Here is a 17,958-nt window from a genome sequence, read left to right on the forward strand (position 1 = left end):
CTTACTCTGCTCCCCCAGAGACTAGAATCGGGGGTGCCAAAGAGGCTGGGGTTGACACAACTGGGCACATGACGTGAACCAATGGAAGGGATATTCACAGAGCCATAGAATGGTTTGGGCCGGAAGGGACCTTAAAGATAATCTAGTTCCAACCCCCCTGCCATGGGCAGGGACACCTCCCACTAGACCAGGCTGCTCAAAGCCCCATCCAGCCTTGCCTTGGACACTTCCAGGGATGGGGCATCCACAATTTCTCTGGACAACCTGTTCCAGTGCCTCGCCACCCTCATAATGAAAAACGTCTTCCTCATAACTGATCTAAGTCTCCCCTCTTCCAGTTTGAAGCCATTACCCCTCACCCTATCACCACATGCCCTTGTAAAAAGTCCCTCTCCAGATTTCTTGTAGGCCCCTGGAGGTGGGGCAAGTAACCATCTTTTCCCTCAGGAATTAGCTGGGCATCGCTGTACCCGCGGGAGGTGGAGATGCCTGTGTGCCACATGTTCCATTTCCCTTCTTTTTTCGCCCCAATTTTCCAGTTATTCTAACCATTCTGTACCTTGACCCGACGAGCTTTTCTTCCTTTCCTTCTTCTGTGCCACGGGGCAGGGGGGACGCCACAAACCACCGAACGCCGATGTGGCGGGGTGGGGGTGTCTGTGTTCCGCCCCATCCCCCCCCCCCCCCCCGATCCCCTCACACCTCGAGCCTTTGGCCCCGCGGAGGGACCCGCCCCGCGCCGGGCACGTGCGGAGCCGCGCAGGCGCCGCGCAGGCCACGCGACTTAACGGTACCGCCGCCACCGGGCCCCTCACGGGCCGGCTCGGCCGCGCCGCTGGCCCCGCTCGCCCCTCGGGACCCGCGGGCCCCCCCTTTCGCTTGCCAGGGGGCGGGCAGGCGGTGGGGGGGGTGGGGTTGGGGGGGGCCGGCGGGGCGGGCGGGCGGGCGGCGCGGAGGCACCGCCCGCCCGCCCCGCCGCCCCCCCCACCCCCCCCGCCGCCTGCCCGCCCCCCGTTCGCGCTCCCCCTCCCCTGCGGTGGCTCTCCCGGTGCATTGTGGGAGCCGTCCGTTGTTCATTTGCCATTCGACCTGATCCGGGGCCTGTCGGGACGGAAGCGCCGCCGAGCCGGATCCATTGTGGGGGGAGAGCCCCTGCGGCGGTGATCTAGGCCGGAGCCCCGGGGGAGCGGGGGGGGGGGGCGGGGGAAAGAAAAGCGGCCGGACTTCGTTTCTCTCGGCCGCCGTCCCCCGCCCTTCCCGCACAAGCAACCGGGCGCCTCCTTCCTTCCCGCGGGCAGAGCGGCGGGGACCCAGGGGCGTGAGGCGGGGGGCGCGCCCGCCATGTTCGCGGAGATGAACCGGCGGACGCTGGCGTTTCGGGGCGGCGGCCTGATCGCGGCGGCTGCGGCGGCGGCCGGCGGTGGGACCGGCGGCGCGGCCGAGGCCTGGGAGCGGCAGGACCCCGAGGCGCTGAACGGGCGCGGGGCGGACGAGGAAGTGGAGCTGGAGGGGCTGGAGGCCGAGGAGCTGGAGGCCGCTGCCGCCGCCGAGGAGAAGGAGCTGCTGCTGCCGCAGGACGCGGTCTCGCCCCCCGCCGCCGGCCCCATGTTCCCCGAGAGAAACCGCCGGACACTGGCCTTCCGGGGCGGCGGGGGGCTCCTGGCCGCCCCCTCCGCCGCTAACAATGGCTGCGAGGCCTCGGCCTGGCCGCGGAAGCACTTCAATGGGCGGGGGGCGGACGAGGAGATGGAGCTGGAGGGCGCGGAGGGCCTGGAGCCGGAGGGCCTGCTGGAGGGGAAGGAGCTGGTCCAGGACGGGGGCTCCCTGAGTGACAGCAGCGACGACGAGGAGGACGGCGAAGGGGGCAGCCTGGGCGACGGCAGCGGCGCCGAGGGCGGCAGCTGCAGCAGCAGCAGGCGGTCGGGGGGCGACGGAGGGGACGAGGCGGAGGGCAGCAGCGTGGGCGCGGGGGAGGGGGAGAGCATCAAGCATTTCCCGCTAGCCAGGCCCAAGTCGCTGCTGCAGAAGCTGCACATCTCCTTCCAGGGCTCCTGGCTCAAGGAGTTCCCATGGCTCTACTACTGCCAGGAGACCGGCCTCATGTCCTGCGCCTGGTGCACCGCCGCCGCGGCTGCCGCCGCCCCCCCCGAGCTCATCATGGCCGGCGGGGCCCTGCCCGGGGGGCACGACGAGCTCTGCAAGGGCACCCGCAACTACAAGCGGGCCCTGCTGCTGCGGCACCACCTCTCCGCCGAGCATCGCCTCAACGAGCCCGTCAGCGCCGAGCAGGTAGGGCTGGCGACCGGGACGGGTGGCGGGGAGTGGGGCGGGGGGGACACACACGGAGGAGGCCGGCAGCCCCTGTCGCATCGGTGGTGGAGGGGAGTGTTGTGCCCACGTGTGTGTGGACTTCTTTAAATGGCTTCCTGTGTTTGTTGTCGCCCGGCGGGCTGGGCACACGCCGTGCCGCTCTCGCTCGCCGTCTCCGGAGCGGGAGAAAAGATCGCTGTCCCATTTGGGGTGACTCTCCCGCTGGATCCGGGCAGGCGCAGGATCCGGGGTGCGTTTCCACTGCCTATGGCTGTAGCGGGTTAACGTTACCTGTTCGGAGGCGGCGAGTGCCGTTTTCATTAGTTTATCTGTTTATCTTGCGGAGATAAGCCGGCGATGTGGGAAAAAGTTGCGTACGAATACCAGTGTTGCTGCACTGATTTAAAAACACTCGTTACAACTTCCTCCTGCGGTACGGGAGAGGGGAGGGCAGTGTCCGGCTGACGGCGGCGTGTGAAACTGGTGCTTGCCAGCGTGAAAGTAAGAATTACTCTGCCGTTCTTAACGGTATGGCCCCTGTGCGTTAATCGCCCAACTGTGTAGTCAAGATCTTCACGCTTAAATCTTTTTCCCAATTGTGTTGCTTTAGATTGAGTTACTGAGCAAGAAGCCTGCAATCGCTTGGTGTATGCTTGAGATAAACATGTGGTTTCCTGAAAGCCATGTTAATATGCCAGCTCTCCTCTGATGCTCTAGGACTGCTGAAACTCTTCATGTTCCCCGCTGAACTTAAAATTATTGTGTTTCTTGGCTGCTCTCGCAAATAAGGCAGGGCTGACTTTAGAACATATGTGGATGGAAAGCTCCTAAAGAGTGCTCGTGTTGAATCACCAGCCTTTCCTCTTAAGGATGTCTGCGCTGCAGAAGTTCACTCCAGTCACCTAGCTGGCATTAAACTTGCCAGTGGGCACAAGCCAATGTGCTTCAGGTTAGGCTAGTACTTGAACCGTTAGGCTGAACGTGAGTTGTTAGCCAGAATTAATCCCCGATCACTCTGTTTTTCCTTATTTAGAGCTCAGTTTTAATTAAAACACCCACCTTCGTTCTATGGATGTACCTGGAGTCCAAATCGTAGTGCAGTAGTTAAATTGAGTTTATTACTTGAGTGCTTTAAGGAGCTCAGGGTACCTTGGACAAGAGCTGCTATTCTAATGTTGGGGTAGGACATCAGGGTGACAGATTAAATATTGGGTGAATGTAGGGTTTTTTTAGAGCTACTTGGAAAAAGTATGCAAGCTTATGTGAAACTACTGCAGGACTGCAAGGAAAACCCTAATGGTGCCCAAATATCAGTTACCTAAAATATTTTTGGATTTACAAATACAACGCTCACCTTCAAGGTGAGTTAATACTGCCTTTTCAGTAAGTGTATGTCTGAGGCAGCTGTTACAGACATTTCATGGCAGTAGGTCATCTTAGCAGTTTCTTCCGATCTGGGGTTTGCTATTCACTCTCCAGTGTTACAGCCAAACTTGCTTTAAATAACTTGTTTCTAATTTTCAAACTTTCATTCTTAATTTCTTTTACCTCTTTATATCTTTGAAAACATTCTTTTTGTTTATTGTTATTGCGGTATATTCCTTACCGTTTTGTTGCCTAGTTTCTAATACTTTGAGTTGTGAAAGATTACCTTGTAAAGGTATGTCCCGTCATCTTGTAGCCTTTTGTGTCACTAACTGTTGCTAATTCATGCCACACTTGGAAGTTTCTCTTACTTCCATTGAGCTATATGTAAATAAAACATATTCCAAGCAGGTTTTCTTACTAAAGTTACTATTTTTTTCTTTCTGTCTTCTTATCCCCAGCCTGTTCTAAGACTATTAAATACCGGGAAGGGGGGAGGGGGGGACAGAACATTGGCTTGCGTGTCACAGTGGTCTAAAAGTTAATGTAAGTATTTGTTGTAAATATTTATTTTGTAAGTATTTAGCCTTTCATTGTCATGGGAATCTTTATAAAAATGAGCCTCTGCTTTTATACCACTGACAGTTTAAGAAAAAATAATTGCAGTAACAATAAAGGAAACCGTAGGATACTGTCACATAGTATCCTACACACAGCATCAGTGATTCTTTTGTACTGTATTAAAGATAAGGTTTGGACAAAGTAAGCTTCTATAAGGTAGCTGTACAGAGGTCGGTGTTTTCAAGTGGAAAACTGTGCCGGATGCATCCCTGTGTGATTACATTCCAGTTAAAAACTTCTCCCAAGGGAAGGAATTGCAGTTTTTCAAGAGTCAATGTAATTTTCCTTGTGGTGCACTTTCAGGTTACATTTGCTTTATCGAAAGTTTGATTTAGAATCTCTGTTTTCTTTCCGCTTTTATGTTTAATTTCCATATCCTTTCACTCTTTTAATAGCACTTGATTTTCTCTTGATACGTATGTTTAAATTAATACCAAAACAATAGCCCCATTTTTTCCCTTAATGCCGTGATACCAGATACTTGGAACAAAAGTAGGTAATTTGTATCCCGACCATATTTCCAACATACATAATGAGGCAGCGAAGCCATTTAGATTTAATGAAACTTGGGAGAGATCTTTCAGCCTTTGTCTTGGAGACAACACACATGTATTCTTGACTTGACAAGCTTCAACTGCAGGGCATGTTTAACAGCTGCTAATAAACATATGGCATAGTGCCACTGTTCAAGTGCGAAAAGGAAACTGTAGGTGTTAAGACAGTAAAGCAGTGGAAATTTCTATAGGTCTGTTGGATATTACACTCATGAAGAAATGAGTGATGATTTCAGTTTATTTTTGGGATACATTTAATTTGGGATGCCAAAATACAACACAAGTGGTTGCAGCTGCTGTAATTCAAGGGTTTTGAGCTGTCAGTCGGTGCTTCTTTCGAAGGCAAAAATCTTTACTCTTTTTTTTTTTTCCTGTTCTAGTTTTTAAAATAATATGTCTTCATATTACAGCTTAAGGAAAGGTATAGTAATCTTGAAAGTACCTTTGTTTTTTAAATAAATGGTCTATTTTTAAGAAAAAAATCTTAAATAGGCACTTGCTAGGAAATCACTGCAAAAAGATTTTAATTCTGTGGTGAATTTAGTTCCATTAGATGCAGATTTATTGGCTGCTGGGGGTTCCTCCCCTCGAAGCAGCTTCTTAAAACATTTTCTCTCTGGACATAATTTGAAGCTGAGCTTTGGCAATACTGCCAGAAAAGCTTTCTCCAGCCTAACAGGCATGCTGGTTTAAAGCAGAAGCTCTCTAAAAGGAGGAAGGCCTTTGATGTGTTATTTTTTTCCATGTGAACTGTAATTGTTTGCATTATGTGAGCGGTGATGAATAGAAGTCATGCTTCAGATGTAAGAGTTACATTATAGTGTTCTAAGTTAACTTCTTGAATTACTCTTTGCAGAGCAAAAAAGTTGAGGAGGAAGTCAGACCTTCAGAGTAAGGACTATCATTTTATGTATTTTTATGTAGTGTTTTTATCAGACCTTGAACTACTCAATTGGATGTTAGGCACTTAATGGAACAGTTTTAAATTGCTGAGTTTTCTGTGAGCGATGCTATGGCATGTAGAACAGCAGCAGAGCATCATGTGTGCAGCTGATAGGAGCATATTTTGAGATAGTTTTTCCTCTGTAGCTGCACATGCTTAAGTTCCTGATAGCTTTTGTTAGAGGATCCATTTTTCAGGATTAGAATTAATTTGAGTGCATAGGGAACTGCTGTAGAGAAAGGTGTGGTAGGAGGGAAAGGATTACAGAAATAACTGCTTTTCATATACATACAGCTGAGATGGAATCTATGGTTAGCTTGGGCTTGGTTCTTTTTTGGTTTCTCCCACCCACCCCCCCCCCGGCCCTTTTTCCTTCTTCCTACCCTGCCCCCTCCCCCCCATTCTTACTCCCGGGAGACGGAGAACGCTGATGACACAGGAGGAGAAAGAAAAGCGAGTTTCTAGTAGCAGTTTTTGATCATCTGTTTCTGGTCCTGTTAGCTTTTAGGCAAGTTTAATTAGCGAATTATACATATGGATAGTCATTTATCTTTGGGTATATTCAGATGAGTCTAACTAATTGAAACTGAGCACAATGTTAGTTTCCTTGGCCAGTCTCTATTCTGTTAGACTGCTTCTTAATCTCACCTACAGAAACAAGCTTTTCAGATTTACAAGGCTGTAGATTCCACAAACAAAACTGAGTTTAAAACTCCAAGGGATATTACATTTTCATTTTTCTCATAGTAAATGTTAAATCTGCTGTCACACTTGGTGTACGTAGGCTTGATAACTGTTCAGATGTCAGGGCTTTCATTTCATTTGAGGTGTGGCAATAGGGTTAGCTGCTTCCATACCAGCAGTTAAACAGTTGTTTCCAATATTACAGTTAGTTTAAAAATCTTTATGCACCCATATCTGTAATACTGATCTCCTTCCCCCAACACAGCCCTCCTTTAGTTTGGACATCAGTTGAATAATGTCTCTTATTTTTTGCTCAGCCTTCTGGTGTTCTCATAATGAAGACTTCAGTCTTGTGTTTTTGTAGCACGTGTGATTGATCTGCAGCTCCTTTTTGCCATGCTGGCTTGTAATTTTCTTAAGAAAACAAAAAACTATGTTGTAAATCTCAGTTTCCTTTTTTTATCAGTTTAATTGGATACATACACATGCTCAGTTAAAGTGTACTCTATCTCCATTCTTTAATCAGACATTTGTGAAAAGATAAGAACTGCTGCAGATCATTTTTAAATGGTGTTTAACATGTTCTCAGAGAATGAAATTGTCAGCTATCATAGCATCTACCTAACATTTACTGTGTGAGATGCAAGTCACTGATGATTGACTTTGACTAGAGTGACAACACTTTCGGGTACGATAATTTTCGTCTTAATCTGATCCAAAGTCAGTATACTTGGTGTCTTGAAACTATGCAGTGCTCCACTGCGGGAGTGACAGGAAGCTAGTCCAGATGTGAAATCTGCTGAGAGCTTAAGGAATGAGAGACTTAGCTGCCTCACGTTTGGGCCATACTTTCTATTTCAGAGCTCTGATCTGAGGGAGTACTTGGGTATGTCAGAGAGTATGCAGAAAGAATTAAGCCAAGGTTGAACAAAGATCTGTTTTCACATAAAAGCCTAATTGCATTTATTTCTACTGCTTCTTTTCACTGAAGTGTGTTTCTGAGAAGAGCAGAGATTTAGAAGCAACTTGAATGTACAGCAAACTGAAATTTCTCTGCAAGTGATGCTGAAATAGTACAGTTCTATTTTGGTTATTCTGAACATTATCTGCTGCTTATAGATGTAAATATCATTTTAGCGGATGTAGTTACAGCCTCCGTTGTCACCCCAGTGATCCACACTGGGATTATAACTTGAGGTGAGTACTGATTTAATGCACTAATTCCTGTGTGGTGGAAAGTAACTTTTTAATATATAAAATAGCTGGCTTCTGCCATAGTCCCAAATCCAGGGTAGTACTTTCCTGCAACATGTATTTGAGCCCCAGTATAGGTTATGGGCTCATAACAACATTAACATTACTTTGTTAATGCTGATTTTTGGCCTGTAATGTTGGGGTAGTCAAGCTTTAACAATACCTCTAGACCCCAAATCTGTGAGTTGTTTTAGAAAATGAGAGGAGAAAATAACAATATAATTTGCAAAATCTGATCTGTCCTCCTAAACCATATTGGAGCCAGCCAGTTTTGACCTGTCCTCACTTGCTAGGGAAGAACAGAGTCTCAGAGATCCAGTGTAAACCAGACTGTCATCATCGTGGCTCTTGATGGCAGCACATGTCAGTCAATTTAAGTATGGTCTCACATATGTCAGTCTGTGTTGTTTTCTGCTTTCTCCTATCTGCTGCTTTGTAGCAGCTCTGAATCATCACTGTCTAAACGTCTTTCTAAATGCTCTAAAATCCAGTTCAGGTCTCTTGTGACTGACCAGCCTCTTAACTGTCTGTTAATCTTTAATAACAATTTATTGGCAACTAATTTCTTGGTGTTGGATTGTCTGATGCTACTTTTAGCAAGATTTTAAAGCCGTGTTTGAGATCACGTCTTAAAAATGTTGTAGAGAGACAAATAAGCACGTATGTCTGTATAAATAAGCATGTACCAGTTAAAGGTGTTGCTACTGGAAAATTTCATTGAAGCTTGATTCAAGAAAGTTTTAGTTAAATAATGTAACAGAAGCTTAAGTTTTGTTTGGTTGCCTGCAATATTCTATCCATTTGTCATGTAATACAGCTATTTAATCCTAAACTTGCCGCAATTAGTAAATAAAGAATAAGTGCCTAATTTGTAGAACTGTGTAAGAAATGCATCTACTATTATAACTACTTCAGTAATATATTGTCTTTATAACATACAAGACAGACTGGGAGGTACAGACCTAATCTTTATATATTCATCTCTTGGCATGTGAAAACGTTGAATTGGTTATCAGGGTTCTACTTACCTGTTAAAGTGGAGATTTCTAGGGAAGAAGGTGGGATTGGATATGTGAGAACCATCTAGTTAAATCTTTGGAAAGACTCCTGAATCTTTAATGTGTGTGGGTTAAGAAAAATAAGTACTTAACACTCAACTAAATCTTTACTTACTTTTGGCTGAAATTTCACTTCCTTTGCTCTCAAGGCAATTCTGCTAGTTCTGGTTTTGTTTCAGATTTTGGGAGCAGAGGGTGCAGGATGAGATCGTGATTCTTAATTTTTCAGAAATATTTTTTTAATTATATATTCTTGCCTGCCTCTATGACAAAGAACATAAATAAAAAAAAATTGAATGACATTATCTTCTTAAGTTTATTTTCATATCCTTATTGTAGTGTTGGAGGACTAAGGAGAGCATTCATTAAGAGCTAATTATGGTTTTGGGTTTTTTTTAATTGCAGGAGTCAGAGTTACCATCAGAACTGAATAATGAAGGATACTGTGATTTTAACAGCAGGCCAAATGAGAACTCTTACTGCTACCAGCTCCTGCAAGAGCTCAATGAGCAGAGGAAGAAAGGCATTCTTTGTGATGTTAACATTGTGGTGAGCGGGAGGGTCTTCAGAGCTCACAAGAACATCTTGGTTGCAGGCAGCCGCTTCTTTAAGACTCTGTATTGCTTTACAAACAAAGAAAGCCGTAACCAAACCACTGTTACCTATTTAGACGTTGTTGCTGTTCAAGGTTTTTCTGTCATCTTGGACTTCTTATATTCTGGTAACCTCGTACTTACGAGCCAAAATGCCATTGAAGTGATGTCAGTGGCCAGCTACCTTCAGATGACGGAGGTTGTCCAGTCCTGCCGCAACTTCATTAAAGATGCCTTAAACATAAGTATAAAATCAGAAGCTCCAGAGACCGTTGTCGTGGATTACAACAGAAGATCTGTTAGTAGGGATGGTTTGTCTCCAAGGGATCAGAAAGTTGCCAGCTTCTGGGCAACGCGAAACCTTACCAACTTGGCAAGTAGCATAAAAACTGAGAACGATGGTTACTCTATTGATGAGGGCCAAATGGAAAGCTACCAAATGAATGACTGCAGTTGGGTCCAGGACAGCTCACCTGAAATGGCTGAAAATGAATCTCAAGGTGAGGGAAAAGTTTTCGTATGGAATGACATGGGCGCACAGGGACAATCAGTTCAAGAACCTGGAAAAGCAAGAAGGAAAAACCAAACTGCAAAGAGATTTATTTATAATATACCACCTAATACTGAAGAGAACTCAGAAGATTGCTCAGTGTTGCAACCGTCAGTCCCATATCCAGAAGAAGATTTGTCATTTATTAAAGAAGAAGCAGGTAAATATTGCTTAATGTCGATCATGTTGTTTGAAAAATAAATTATTGAATTATGTATGTGACAATGTAGCTTCTGTACAGGTATGCTGGGTAGGATCTTTTAGTAAAGTCAGCACACCAGTCAGGTTACTAAATCAGTAATCTGGTTCTCCACTTTGGGGCACAGCAGTGTATCTTTGGCTAGAGAAAGGAATGACAGTGCTCTGACAGGCAGCAGGTAACATACTGTTTGCATTTGATGGTTACGTTGGTGATCCTTACCAGCTGGTAGAAAAAAAATCTGACATTTACATTTAATCTGTAGCCACTATATTAGGCACAAAATCAAGGATTGGTAGCTGGTGGCTAATAATGTTAGCGGGTTCCAAAGAGAGAAAGGGCCTTTATCATTTCCTTCCCTACACAAGCAGAAGATTTTTCTGGTAATCTCCTTCACCTGAGTGTCACCCAGAAACAGAAGTCAACTTTCTGCTGATGTTTATTGTAGGGGTGTCTGGGAAGCTACAAAATGGAGTAATCCTGGCTAGCATAATAGGAACTCTAAAAGCACATTTGTGAAACACATAGGAAAGAGATGCCATAATAACACATAGTAGAGGGAACACCTTTTTGTTGAACTATTCTTTAAACAAATCCTCAGAGTGACTGAATTCATAGGATTTTTTTCCTTGAGGATCTGTGGTTAATGTAAATGATAGAATAAGATTAAATATCTGTTTGCTAAACAAATACTGTCACACAAAGAATTACAAGCAGACTGTTCACAGTGTAACTGTAATTTGGAGTAATGTAATTAAGTTCAGGTTTTTATTTTTTAAGTTATTGTCATTATACTGTATGAATAGTTGAAGTACTGCTACTTACCTGTATCACTTCTACATGAATTAGCAGTTTTGAAAACTTACCCTGGTTTAGAAGTAAAATTAAAGGTGAATTTGAGACATAGCTGAAACAAAGTTATTTAATGCATCTGTTTCTAAAGCATTTTAAAATGTATGCCCCCTTCAAATATCAAGGCACCGTAGACATCCTCTGCTTCCTGGGTTCAAGGGGTAGAATTAAGAGGGAAATAAAATAATAATATTAATTTAAAAAAAAAAAAAGAAATCAGCACTCACACCCGTGAGTGTAGACTACTTCCGAATATTTTTGTATTCCAGTGACAAAACAGAGATTTGAAAACAACCTGATTTCTGGGAGGGCCTAGGAACCTATATTTATTTTGGTGGAAGGAAGGATGTCCTTAGTTTCTTCCTGTACCCCCGGACCTGTTTGAAAACAAGGCTGAAAGGAATCCTTTCAGTAGCGGCAGGGACAGGCCGTTTCTCCTGGGGCCCTGAAAGGCCTCCACCCGCAGTGCTGTGGATGCTGGTCCATGTGGCTGGCAGCCACTGAGGTGCATGGAGGCCACAGGTGGAGAGCAGCCTGGCAGAGGGCACGTGGTGACGCTGCGCTGGGCTGAACCGCGCCAGTGTGCGTGCATGAGTACCGCAATGACACGTGACAGTATAGGGTGATGCAGGCTGGAGCTATGGAATGTGTACGTTGGCCCGTGAGCAGGGGCAGCCAGTACGAGATGCATCCATATCGATAGCAAGTGCTGTGGCACAACAGGAGCAGCTCTGGGGAAGCAGCTTTGCTGAAGAGCTAACAGTCATTCTGTCAATGCTTCAGGGGGTTTGCTTATCTCCAGCCTTCACCTCTCAACTCAGTGGGTAGATCTACTTCAGATTTGCAGTTCATCTTGGGAGTGTGCGCTTGTAAAGTGAATTTCCGCGTCTTCTCTTACTGTCTAAGCTTTCTTAGACTGCACAGGGTTTCTTCTGGCTGAAATGAAAATAGAAGCTGTGTTTCAGAAACAGGCCTATTGTGCCAGCTGCTAACAGGCTGTGGGTCCACAGCGCCAGGTTAGATCTAGCAAAGCACCTTTGGATGCGCGTAGTGGGAATGTTGAGTCCTCAGCCACCCACACAACAAATCTGCCTGTGCTGGGCTACGCTACTTGTTAATAAGTATTTAGTTGCAGCTGCATGAAAAAGAGCAGCAGAGAATCTGGAGCAGGAACTGAGGACATGTGTATATATATTAATTGCACAAACATAAATTTCTGACAAAATTTAACATGTAATTTCTATTTCTGATTTATATGGGGTAGATATTTAACCTTTTTTACCATAGGAAACACCACAGAGAATATGTCTACTCAATGATGACCCTAGCGACTGAAATAAATGCTTGTTTGCATTCTGCAGAATTTGACTATGTGCTGTGGAGTTTTCTTAAAGAAATAATGGAGAATATGGGCAGTGCAGTAATGATTAAACAAGTTTAGTCCTTGTTCAGTTTTTTTGGACAGAAGCACCAAGGTTTCCAGTAACTCATTGTGCTGAAGAATTAAATTACAAAACATATCCATGCAACATCTTGATGAAAAGAGCTGTATTAGAGGCTAGGGACACGCTGAATTTGTGCTGTGGTGTCTGTCCAAAACTGTTGAAAGCTCTGTGTTTGCAGAGGGGAGTGTTTTATTGAACTATAAAATAGTGTCAACTAATTATCTTCTTGGTACTTTCAGAGCACAACGTAAGTGGTCCAGGTAAAGACTTACATTTTCTGTCAGTGTTACAACTATTTTGGAAGCCATATTTTTGCATTAAGACCTTTACTTTATGAAGTTCTTATGTGCATGCCCACGGTTTGAAACAAGAAGAGATATTGGAAATAGGGCTTGGTATAGCTTACTTTCACTCATAGTCTGTGCTTCAGCATTCGGTGTTCTTTCTCCTTTACTGCTGGCTAGCTTTTTCTTTGCTCTGCAGGTAGATTCCACTCTTAAACACTCTTCTTTCAATTATTCCCTCTACGCCCAAGAAAAGGTGCAATAGGGAGGAGGAAGGGGGAGGAGTAGAGAATTGGAAGAATGACAAGAATGAGTTGTAGAGTAACCCGCAGGTTATATGGTAACTTTTTAGTTGTGGATTAAATTTCTTGTGGAGATGAAAATCTACCAAAAAATAGTAGGCACTGGGAATTATAAAGGCATGAGAAAATGTCTTATGGAATTGATATAACACAATGCTGTAAGAAGAAAAAGAAAGAATAGTAGAATCTTATGATGAAAGCTGAGTGCACTGTCCCTTTAGTTGCTAAAAGGGAAAGAATGAGCTTCTGCTGTTAGGCTTTGTCATGTGTTGGTGAGGATAACCAACACCAGCGCTGGTAATGAGATGTCCAGTTAACATGCGAAGTGTGTTGCTGTGTCCTTGATTGTGGTTTTGGATTATCTGGTGTTTTTCTGGGGGGAACGAAATACCATAGATACGGTGGAAGGGATGCCTATTTAAGAACACTCCTCTTACTACAAAAATTTACCCCAAAAGCCACTATCTTGAGTTCTATAGTAAATGGACTTTCCAGTTGGGTACTGCTAAGTAAGTATTAGTTCAGAAAGCTTTTATTGTTGATAATCTATCTGCTACCCCTCTTGTCCCAGTAGAGCAAACATGTTAAACTGTTCCTTGCCAAATATGAGTTTTCCTACAGGTATCCATAGGGATATGTCAGATCCTCCTTCCTCTCACCTTGCTTTTCCAGTGAGTTTATGTTTAACACCTTCCCTGAGAAGAAAAAAAAAAAAAGGCACTTTGAGCTTCAAAAAGCCCCATGAAGTTGAGATGGATTTTAAATTGCATGTACCCTTTACCTACTTTATTCACCTACTCTTACTGAAGCTTTCAAGCCTTCTCCACTTTTAGCTATATTAATTAAAATAGCTGTGTTTCTTCATACTGAATGTTACCGCCTATCTTACTGTTTTCCCTTCTAGTTGATAATCTGCTAAAAAACGTCTTTACTGTTTACAACTGGGGTGCATCCTACAATTAACCATTTACCATGGCGAAAATAACAGTGCAGTTGGTCAGCATCTCTTAGACAGTTTTGAGTTCATAAAAGCTCAGTGATTCCAATTCATCATATTCTTAATGTCTGTTCCTACTTTTTTTATAAATTTTTGTCACTTGAAATTGTTTTTCATTTGGGACTGGTTTTTTGAGTACAAGTGTCCTATCTTCAGGTTTCAGAACACAACTGTGAAGTATTGCTTATGCTTTCCAGAGCTGACCATGTTCATTCTTAGGGAGACTTGTATGTAATATTCCAATAACTTCTTATGAAGTTACCACTGGATTATTTGTTACCGTAATTTTCGGGCTAGATAATGCTGTGTCATATATTGTGTTGGGGGTGTGGGTGAGGGAAAGGATAACAAGGGCAGGATGAAAACAGCCCTTTTGTAGAACAGGGGAGGGTTCCTGGATGGTTTTGTAGGGTGTTCTTAAGGAATTTAATTCAGCTTGCTGTAGAAGCACCTACTTTTCACAAGGATACAAGCAGCAGCTAAAGCTGCTTACAAAAAACGTAGTGCAGGTCACAGTTTTCCTCATAACGGGAGGGAGCAGCATATCATAACTTGATCAGTACTTTACAATAAAGAAAGGTAACTTTGTATTTGAAGAAATCAAAATTGATGGATTTATCTGGACATGTATATATTTCTCATAGGGATAAACCCCACTTGACTGTCTGAATTACAAATTAAAAAAAAAAAGTAGCAAAAGAAAACTAAGCTTTTTTTTTTTTCCTGCTTTTCCATGGTACTATGACTCTTGGTCATATCTTCCTCAGATCTCCAGCTGGTGCCCTGACTGATAAATACAAATTGCTTAATGGACTTTTAACCTCTTTATTTGCCCCATTCCCTTTGTAACTTGGTATTGAAGGTCCCATAGGTTTTTAGAAGTCCTCTAAAGAGTATAGCATCTGAGGGTCAACCTCCTCCCCATTCATTAAGTTTACATCTCCCAGGGATGATCCCCAAGACAAGCAGATCCTCACATTGTCATGGTATGGTCAACCACTGACCTTGCAACTTTAAGCGATGTCCTGTCTATTAGTGTTTTGTGTTGGTTTTGGTGATTTTTTTTGGTTGTGTTTTTTTTTTTATTTTTCTGGTGGTGGTGTTGTCTTTGGTAGTTTTTTGGGTTTTTTGCCAAAAAAAAAGGCAAGCAAGTGGTTGGGTTGGGGAAGATGTAGCTCAGTAAGTCAAATCTAACTAATTTTATCACATGCTGAATAGTGAAAGTGTTTTTACTCCAGATGTTTCAGATCCATTTGGATTGTAGGTGATTTTCAAACTAGTGTGGAGCTTTTCTAAACTATCATGCAGATTAGAATACAACTTCCTTTAAAAAGCTTTTTTTCCAGATAGTAATACCCTAGAAAGTAAAGTTTTGGTTTTATCCACATCTTCCTTATCTCCTATATACTTGTCTTCACATGCCTGTCCATTCCCATATGGTATTTATGAAGCAAAAGACTGCTAAAGGACTTTTAAAAATATCCTTTATGGCTTCACGGAAATACAGTGCAAGAAAAACAATGTTAGGTTTCGTATTAACCTGTAGGTTTTCTGTGTTGGTAGGCCTGTTCAGTTCAGTTGCACCACCATAACTCCCTGTGAGATCACTTTTATGCTAGAGTGACTTTGTCACATAAGAGTTTGTGGAAGTATAAATTGATCAGTTGTTGTTCAGTTACTGTGGGCTTACAAGTCTTAGTGTGTTTTGTAGTTTGGGAGGTTTTTGTTTGTTTTGGTTTTATTTTAAATTTGAGGGAAGGAATAGGTCATTTTTCGGTGTTGGTAGCTGAGTAGAATAGGTTTTAAGTGGCATGTAGTTTGACTAAAAGACAGTTCCTTCAGCTTCTCTTTTTCAGGTTCTCTGTCCTTGCTGAGCTGTTTTGCTCATTGCCCAACTATTTATTCTCTGTGTACCTTCTGGAATTCTTGTGTACAGGACTTGGAGTTGTTTTTTGGGATGGAGGAGAGAGGCAGGCAGCATTTCTTGTGGCAGTTTCTGGCAGGTATCAGTAAATACATTCAACAAGAAATGTGTTCACAGTGTAGAAAGTCTATACTAAATATGGAATACAATAGCATAGCAAGCTTATACTATGCATTTACACTAAATCTCATTGTAGTAGAATCATAGAATCACCTAGGTTGGAAAGGACCTTTCAGATCATCTAGTCCAACCATCAACCTAACTGACAAAAACCATTACTAAACCGTACCTCTAAGCACTATGCCTACCGTCTTTTAAATACCTCCAGGGATGATGATTCCACCACTTCCCTGGGCAGCCTGTTCCAATGCTTAATAACCCATTCAGTGTAAAATTTTTTCCCAATATCCAGTCTAAACCTCCCCTGGCGCAACTTGAGGCCATTTCCTCTTGTCCTCTCGCCTGTACTTGGGAGAAGAGACTGACCCCCACCTCTCTACAGCTTCCTTTCAAGTACTTGTAGAGACCGATAAGGTCTCCCCCCAGCTTCCTTTTGTTTAGGCTAAACAATCCCAGCTCCTCTAGTACTTGCAGTAGACATGCGTTTGTAGGAGTACAGCTTTAGGAGACAATTTGACTTTAACCAGTAGCCTTCATTGGTGCAGCTTTATTGTAAGCTTCATCCTGTCATACTAGGAACAATGGAGAGCAAGATCAGAATTGCCATTTTTACTGTAAAGATGCGGCCACAATTGCAGAACTTCAGTCACTTCTGGTATTCACAGGGTGTTGAGGGGACATTTTTGAAAACATGATCTTTAAAGCTGGAAAAAAACCCCTTTGTTAAGCAGCAGTTGTCTTTCATGGTCAGGTCATGTGTATGAATAGTATGAGCTGTGTAAAAGTTCCAGTCTCTTACACATTTGCTTGCTTGTGACTTGAGTTGATCCCCTTTCTTTAGGGTGTAATATTGCATGTTACTTTGTAAGGAGAGCATGACACCAGTCTGGCAAGTTTAGTTTGTCAGGTACTCACAGATCTTACTATGTAGAGTTTCCAAGGAAGTATCTAGGGGTTTGGTTTTGAAGGGTTTTTTTGGGTTTATTGGGGTTTTTTTGTTGGAAGGTTGGGGGTTTTCTTTTTTGTTTTGGTATTTTTACAGATTTGTGCCTCTGTCTTGTACCGTGCTTCTCTTCAAAGCCCAGTGTAAAGACAAAATCCCTCAGTATTCCTGGACAAAGCTAGGCTTTGGCAAAGTGAGTCTGGAATGAATGATACTGAGATGCCAGTTCAGCACAAGGATTTTGGTCAATTATGCTACTGCTTCTAAGACTGCCTGCAATTAGAGAAGCTAACATGAAGTGAAGATCTCCTTAGCATCTTCTTTCAGCTGTGTCAGCATAAGAAGTTGCTTGGACCAAAACAGTCTCTACACAGCAATGCTATCTGTGCTTATGTCTTTACATAAGAATAAATGCAAATGAAGACCCATATCAGTTCTTGTCTCGACTACAACCACATAGACTACTATGTCTTGACCCATATCAGTGTTTGTCTCGACTACAACCACATCAATGGTCTTTGATCGTGATGCACAGTGATACTTCTGTTTCCTGTCCCTCAAGCTGGCATTTAATTCTTCCTTTAAGAAAATATGTTTACAAGCTACAATGTGTAGCTGATAAAATGGTAGCAATAGCAGTTGTCTAATGCTGATGCAGAAAAAAACTAATGGCTTTACTGCATAGAGAACCCTTGTATTAGGGCTAAGATGGGAATAAACTTAATTTTACTTTTTTTTTTTTCTTTTCGCTTGGATGATTTTTTTTTATCCCTTCATTAGGGGGAAACTGGCAGCTTTGAGGACAAAATCAAACTTACTTCTTTGGATTTGTTCTACAGTCGCTTTTTCAAAGAGTTAGCAAGAAAATAGGAGCAGAACATAATGCCGAGACATTTAATTCAGTTATCAGAGTACCTAGAATTGTTGGTGTTTTTTACTATATTGAAGGATCTTAATCCT

At 43.4% G+C, this 17,958-nt stretch overlaps 1 protein-coding gene across 1 annotated transcript in view; it reads left to right on the top strand.

Annotated features, from left to right (window-relative positions):
• Nucleotides 1–1,173: 1,173 nt before the first annotated feature.
• The window catches only part of ZBTB10 (zinc finger and BTB domain containing 10), a 30,357-nt gene continuing 13,572 nt past the window's right edge, over nucleotides 1,174–17,958 (top strand). Inside the window, exons 1-2 of the mRNA XM_074577330.1 lie at nucleotides 1,174–2,289; nucleotides 9,195–10,092. Coding sequence (XP_074433431.1) covers nucleotides 1,342–2,289; nucleotides 9,195–10,092 — 1,846 coding nt within the window. The 5' untranslated portion in view covers nucleotides 1,174–1,341. The remainder of the gene's footprint in view (nucleotides 2,290–9,194; nucleotides 10,093–17,958) is intronic.

This window comes from Larus michahellis, chromosome 2 (assembly GCF_964199755.1).
Source record: "Larus michahellis chromosome 2, bLarMic1.1, whole genome shotgun sequence".
Lineage (NCBI taxonomy): Eukaryota > Metazoa > Chordata > Aves > Charadriiformes > Laridae > Larus > Larus michahellis.